The sequence below is a fragment of the Vigna radiata genome, unplaced genomic scaffold (genome assembly GCF_000741045.1).
Source record: "Vigna radiata var. radiata cultivar VC1973A unplaced genomic scaffold, Vradiata_ver6 scaffold_330, whole genome shotgun sequence".
NCBI lineage: Eukaryota > Viridiplantae > Streptophyta > Magnoliopsida > Fabales > Fabaceae > Vigna > Vigna radiata.
In genome coordinates, this window is record NW_014541823.1 from 279,812 (window position 1) to 287,639 (window position 7,828).

Sequence of the window (7,828 nt, forward strand, 5' to 3'; positions counted from 1 at the left end):
GATCCTTGGGGTATACATAGTTTTCCTTTATTAAAAAGATACCCCTCAGAAATATAGAATCCGTCGAATGGCTTTTTAAGACAAGATGCATAAGTGGATGCAAAGGTAGGATCAGTGTCATAAAGTTGTTTAATGTATGTCGTCTAGATAAAGCATTTGCAACAACATTAGTACTCCCTTTTTTATGTTTGATGACATATTGAAACTGCTCAAGGTACTCAATCCACTTTGCCTCTCGCTTGTTCAACTTTCCTTGCCCTTTAATATACTTGAAAGATTCATGGTCAGTGTTGATAATAAACTCTCTAGACACCAAATAATGTTCCCAAGTTTTCAATGCTCTATTAAGGGCATAAAGTTCTTTGTCATAGGTAGGATAGTTCAAAGTAGGTCCCTTAAGTTTTTCACTAAAATAAGCCATAGGGTGACCTTCTTGTATAAGCACAGCTCCTATTCCTATCCCGGAAGCATCACATTCTACTTGAAAAGCTTTGGAAAAGTCAGGTAAATGTAGAATGGGTGCATGTGTTAGCTTATGTTTTAAGGTCTCAAAGGATAGACTTTGTTTTTCATCCCATTTGAATGGCACATCCTTCTTTAAAAGTTCATTGAGGGGAGCAGCAATAGTAGAGAAATTTTCTACAAAGCATCTATAGAAACCTGCTAGACCTAGAAAACTTCTTACTTCTCCCACTGTTTTCAGGACAGGCCACTCTTGGATAGCTTTGATTTTGCTAGGATCAACATGTACACCTTCTTTCCCAACTTTGAAGCCCANAAAAATAACACTTTCTTGACAAAAGGTACATTTGTCAAAGTTAGCAAATAAATGATGTTGACGAAGCAAAATCAAGACTTTTCTCACATGATGAAGATGCTCTTTAAGACCTTTGCTATAGATTAGAATATCATCAAAGTAGACTACAACAAAGCTGCCTATGTATTCCTGAAAGACATGATTCATTAAGCGCATGAAGGTTCTAGGAGCATTGGTTAAGCCAAAAGGCATGACTAACCATTCGTAAAGGCCAAATTTGGTCTTAAAAGCGGTTTTTCATTCATCTCCTTCTTTAATTCTGATTTGATGATATCCACTTTTAAGATCAATCTTGGTGAACATGTTTGCTCCATGTAATTCATCTAACATATCGTCCAATCTAGGAATAGGGTGCCTATACTTGACTGTAATGTTGTTAATAGCCCTGCAATCTGTACACATTCGCCAAGAACCATCTTTCTTAGGGACTAACAACACTGGCACCGCATAAGGGCTAAGGCTCTTTTGTATCCACCCTTTTCCCAATAAATCATTAACTTGCTTCTTTATCTCTTTGGTTTGTGTGGGATTAGTCCTATAAGCTGGCCTATTGGGAAGGCTAGCACCAGGAATCAAATCAATTTGATGTTCAATTCCTCTAAGAGGTGGTAATCCACTTGGAACCTCTTTAGGAAATAAATCATCAAACTCGTTCAAAAGCTTTTGTAACCCCTTTGGATGAGACTCAAGTGGATGATTTATGTAAAGAAGTGCCTCCTTACAATAGAGAAGAAAGTGAGGTTGTCCAAGGAAAAGATTTTTAGAAGAGTGTGGTGGGACAACTTCATTGATTGAGGCACATTCGACCAAACTCAACTTTTTCTCTTTGGAAACTTTGGTAGAATGGAGCTTTTTCTCACTATCCAACTTCTTCTTAAGTATTATTTGATCCTCTCGCACTTGTGATGGTGTAAGAGGGCTCAAGATAATCTTTTTGCCTTTATGTTGAATGCTTATCTTGTTGGTGACTCCATCATGCAAAGCTTGTTTGTCAAATTGCCAAGGCCGTCCAAGTAAAGTGTGACCCGCTTCCATTGGAACAATATCGCAAATGATTTGATCTTCATACTTGCCTATGGAAATGGGAACACTTACTTGTTCCTTAACAACTATTCCTTCATCCTTTTTTATCCATTGAAGTTTGTAAGGGTTAGGATGAGGAGTAGGNGTTAAGCCTAGCTTTTCAACCATTCTAGAGCTACAACAATTACAACAAGAACCACTATCCACAATCATAGAACAGGTATTTTCAAGAACTTTGCAGCGAGTGTGGAATAGGTTTTCTCGTTGAGTCTGTTCTAACTCAACATGCTTTGCCTCGAGGAGTCTTCTAACCATGAGAAGATCTCCATCACAAGGTGGAGCTTCATGTTCCTCTTCAGATGAGGACAACTCAGACACGCTAGAAGAGGACTTCTCACTTGGACTCTCATGTTCAAGGATATAGGTTGACTTTTTGAAGTGACACTCATTTGAATAGTGTCCTCTTGCTCCACATTTGAAACATCTAGTCTCTCTATCCTTGGTATCTCTAGGTGGCTCTCTTGAAGTCCTTTGTTTTTTTCCCTTATAGCTTTCTTTGTCTCTTTTTAGCTCTCTATCTTTGCCTTTGAGCTTGTCTTGTGGTCTTTCTCGCTCTCTCTCCTTTGTTTCCTCATATCTTGGAAAGCTACCCTTCCTCTTAAGATCTCTCCTATATGATGATGTGGTAAGGTAGGTTCTTTTGGTGGAAGCTTTTCTCTTATTTTGTTCTTCTACTCTCACACATAGCTGTACAAAATCATTTAGATCTAAGTAAGGTAAGAGTTCTACCTTATCTGTAATGTCATAGTTTAATCCACTCTGAAATCTAGCTATGGTGAATCTCTCTTCTTCTTTGATCCTAGCTCTCAACATGAGTAACTCTAACTTTTGTCTGTATTCCTCAACACTCATGTTTATTTGTTGAAGTCGATGAAGCTTATCCATTACTTCTCTTACATAGTAGGCCGGGATATGTCGCCTGTGTAAGGCTGCTTTCAGCTCATTCCAATATTGAATTGTGTAGTCTCCATGCATCCTTTGGTCTCTCATGATGGATGTCAACCAATAAAGGGCTGCACCTTGAAAGGTCAAGGTGGCTAGGGTCACTCTCCTCCTATCATCTATGTTGTAGCATTCAAAAATTTGTTCAACCTTCATCTCCCACTCAAAGTATTCTTCAACATTATCTCTACCATAGAAAGGAGGAAGGTCAAGCTTAGGTTCTACATGATGTTCTCTAGGGTTGTGATGATGCCTAGGAGGGCGTTGATAGTGATCATAAGGTTGGTAGGTATGGTGTTCACTATGGTGGGAATGATCATCTTGATCATGATTGTGCCTATGATAGTGAGCTCCGTGGGTGTGCCCGCTTTGATTGAGAGTAAGAGTGGCAACCATTTGCCTTAGCTCATTCAACTCAGTCTTGGTTCTATTGAGTTCTTCTCTTAACTCTATGTTCTCCTGATCTTGAGTGACATTACCTTGAACACTAGAGTGACTCANGCTTGTGANGTAGNGAAATTNTTTTCACAAAGATTTGAAAGCCTTTCACAAGTATGAATCAAAACATTTTGAAAAGAGATTTTGTTTGTTTTTGGTGAATGACTTCTATAAAGATTCTAGAGGTGAAGAAACCGAATAGCTCCAAGGAAGGAGAGGTGAGTCACAATGGACAAGCTTAGAAACCTTGTCCTTCCTTAGCCAGAGTGTCTCCTGACGCTTCTCACCTAAGTTTCTAGATAGAAGTCTTTCAAAACCTTTTTGAATGCAAGGATGTTATGTTCCTAGAAACCAAACGAAGGTTTAACTAAATGAAACGCGCTCCTAAGTATCACGGAGACTTAAAACATAAAAGTCAATCAAGCAAAGTAAAGTAAATGAATTGAAATGGAAGACAATGATAAACGGCCCTATGTGAAAGTGCAAGTGACACTTGGAGCCCCTTGACACACTTTCACACTAAGAAGTGGAAACTAACTATTACAATGTTGCTTAGTAGACTTGGAATTGCTTGGATAGCATTTTCCCAAGTTACTTTAAGTTTGAGAAATGTAAAGCAATTAAACTTCAAAGGTTCCGTGATACAAGGTCATAAAAGTGAAAAAATGAGCTATAGTATGTATACAATAGTAGGCTACAAGAGCTGAATATATCCTATCTCCAAAGTGTTTGAATTTGTGGTGGAAAAGGTGGAGAATGTTGCTGAAAACTGCACAAGAATGCAGCTTGGAGAACAACCTTTGTGTCCAATTCTACAAACTCTCCACTCCCTAAGATGCTACCCTCTTGGAGGAAGGTTGCTGGAACCTGACTCACCTCAAAATGAAGTCACACACCACTGTCAAACACAGAAACCGTGAGAAAAATAGGCCAGTTGCTGCACCAAAACTCAATTAGCCAAAAACCAGTTTGCTAGCATAGTATGGAAGGCAAAAATGGTGAATTCAAGTGAGATACAACTGGAATAAAAGGTAACACACAAAAGGAGCCTAGGAAAGGAACTAGAACAGATTATAAAAGCAAGAAAAACTCAAAACAATGAGGAAAATTTTGTGCAGTGAAACTGTTTGATGAAATTGCCAAACTGTTTGACAAAATGCCACAAATAACTGTAGAATTTATGTTTTCTGGTTTTTGATGTGTAAACTGGAGTGCAGGGATTTAATTGCCTTTTTCATATTGGTTTACACCTGTGTATGGATTTAATTATGTTTGGAACAAGATCCCCAGCTTTTGCCAAACCAGTTTACAATTTGAATTTGAAATGGTGGCTGAAATATGACAGCAGCAGTAAAAGTGGATGAAAAATGAGAAACAACAGTATGGAATTTGAGTGGAAGTGAGGTAAACGGCTCAATGACACTTCAAGCAACTTTATATCATCATAATAAATGTGTTCAAACTCCTAGACAACAAAGAAATTGACTGTTGTAAAATATGACAAGTGCACTAGTCACAAAGAAGTAAAATGTGGTGAGACAGCAGGGAATTCTCAATTGGACTCAAAATTTACCATATGAACAGTAACAAACCAATTTCAATTCACCAAAAATGACTCCAAGAGCAATGAAAGTGATCCAAAACAGTAAGGATCTCAAAATGAGGTATACACTTGCATATTTCAAGCAAAAATGATTAGTGAAATATGTGAATTGATGATGTGGCTGAGAAAAGTGGAACTAGACCATGCACACAAGTTTTAAATGGTCAATGAAGCATGTTCAAACAGTTGCTATGCACAGAAATAGACACAAACTCCAAATCACCTATTGAGTTGCCAATTATGCAGTAAAAAGTAAGAATTCTGCATCAGAATTTGAAAAATTGCATAGAATCAAAGCTGGTTGGATGAAAAATTAATCAAGATTGTTCCTATGCACTAGATCTAGCTGGAATATATGAGCTAGGAAAAATTAAATTGACCTAAAAGACTCAGGCAAAGACATAGGCACGGTGCAAAAGCCAAAAAAAAAAAAATGGTAAAAACCGTGACAGGTGTTGTCTCGATAAAACAGATTTTTGCTGCAACTCAAATATGGTTTTTGAGATTCAGCGAGACATGGTGATGCCTAACACCACATACATGCTTAATTCCATCAATCAAACTTGTCTTAAACAATTGAATCCATAAATTCAGACAGACATCATGCATACATGATCAACACAGCAGAAAATTTGTTGCAGAATTTGAATGTAGAATTATATGAACTCAACAATGTATTTTGTAATTCTGTGATGATTATTGACTGCAGTCACTTGAGACACGTTGTAATAAAGTAAACACACTTGAGCAAAAGTTGGAAACACGAAAAATCTGAATTAAAACAGATTTGAGAATCCAAACCCTAGACAAAGCAATTTCTGCAAAATTTGAATGAAAACAGAGTGCAATGCTGTATAAGCTCCAATGATCAAAGCTGACTGATTTTCTTTGCTTTATAGATCAACATATAGCTTAGAAAATGCTTGGACACAATTAAAAGCGAAAATCAAAGCTGGAACAGAATCAAACATACGTAACAGAGGAAAAAACGGTAAACGTTACACATGACTTTGACAGAAACTGAATTTGAAATTAAAGGTTGAATTGACTCAAATTAAAGAAAGTGCACCGCTTAAAATGAAAAGGAAAACACTATAGAACAGTGAACGAACAGAAGAATTCACTCAAAGACGAAAATACAAAGCAACAACAATGGAATAGTAGCAAACATGACAGAACAACACGAAAATGAAAAAAAAAATTGACGAAAGAGCACTTAGCTCTTGAAGCGTGAGTGGAACGGTTGGCTCTTGATGCCAAATGATGGAAGCTCTCTTGGAATTCAATCACGAACAGCCTCCAAGTCCAGAGATGGCAGCGGAATGAAGGTGCATCATGAAGCACGGAAGGTGTATGATGAAGGCTTCAATGAAGGTGTATGGAAGAAGCAAGGATTCTCAAGCTCCGAAAGCCTTCCAAGAGGGAAGGAAGCTAGAGGAGAGGGTGTAGAAGAGGCACAAGTGTTTGAACTCTGAAAAATGATTATGGAGAAATCTCAACAGCATTTCATTAAGTTTCAAAGTTGAATTTACAAGTGATGAAGCTCTCTATTTATAGATGAAGGAGAGCTTTTAAAACATACTGTGCAAGCTACTCTAAGTGTAAAATAAGCTTGTTGAGGAAGTTATGCAGTTGCAGAGACTTAGGATGCAAGGTACAGCATGCCAGGTCAGCAATCCAAGTGAAGAAGAAGACTCTGATATTCTGGCGCTGGGCAACCTGGAGAGGCGTTGGGCGCCACCTGATTTCCTTTTTTAATTCCTTAGTTGTCCTTCTTGGCAGCCTTCCCTAGCTATATGTACATGGTGTCTCCTCTTTATTAAAACAATGTAAAGTTTATTTAGTAAAGAGAAAGATGTGTTTAGTGATTAATACTCCATAAAAGTAAAGTAGTGAGTACTCCCTCTTCCTCTTGGATTCTCTTGGACATGGCTCTTGTTAAAGGACCTATGTTGATCTTGGATGGTCCTCCATCATTGTGGCTATTGGACGAGTAGTTGAGGGAGGAGACACTATTCATGGTGTTCCCAAACCACCCCAACACGTGCGTGTCATGATTGGCGAGCTTCGGGATCCCTAGGCTCAGGTCCCTGTACCCACTCCAGAAGTTCAATTTGTGGGAGAGGCCGTAGGAACTTTTTTAGCTTGGCCTAGAGCATTGGTTGTCACACACATTGGTACACAACAAGTATAATATTTGTATCATTGGCTATTTTATATTATAATTTCAAAATATTTGTTCATAACTTTGAAAATGTTATCTTCAGTTCACACATCCTCAAAAGCAACCGATGCATGAGGCACCAATACCTGAATATGATGATTGTCATGATGGTGATGACATGGCTGAAGCGGAGGATGATCCGATAGCAAAACTACTGACAAGAATTCCCAGGTTCAACAAAGGATTAATACAAATATACTGGGATTTAAGAGTATTTGGTCTTACCCCCCCCCCCCACTTGCCAGTATATATCACATTCAATGATTTATCGGAGATCATTTCGGGAGACAAGTGGTTGAATATTTCCGTTATTCAACTCTGGTCCATGTAAGATAGTTAATTTTGTCTACCATAATATTTTAATTTAGATGCCTACTTTGTAATAAGTTAACTTTGTTGTTATAGGTACATGGACACAATCATTGTAGATCAAGGTCGGTCTTCCGTTTACGGATTTGTTGAACCTCAGACCGTTCAACGTTGTGATAACACAACTGAAATGAAACAAAATCATTTGCAAACATGGATGGTTGAGTCAAATAGAGACATACACTACAAGAAAATTGCATTTTATATACAGATTATTACATACGGATTTTGATCCGTATGTAATGGACATGTTACATACCAATATTACATACGGATCATTTATAATGAAAAAAAAAATTAAAATACGGATTATCGGTATATAGAATCTGTATATAAAAATAAAATATAAATT

General features: G+C 37.7%; 1 protein-coding gene across 1 annotated transcript in view; it reads right to left on the reverse strand.

Annotated features, from left to right (window-relative positions):
* LOC106778436 overlaps nt 1–2,890 on the reverse strand; it is a 4,548-nt gene extending 1,658 nt beyond the window's left edge. The window contains exons 1-3 of the mRNA XM_014666391.1: nt 2,798–2,890; nt 1,179–2,587; nt 167–893 (exon numbers count right to left, since the gene is read on the reverse strand). Of these exons, the coding sequence (XP_014521877.1) occupies nt 167–893; nt 1,179–2,587; nt 2,798–2,890 (2,229 nt within the window). The remainder of the gene's footprint in view (nt 1–166; nt 894–1,178; nt 2,588–2,797) is intronic.
* Nucleotides 2,891–7,828: the final 4,938 nt, after the last annotated feature.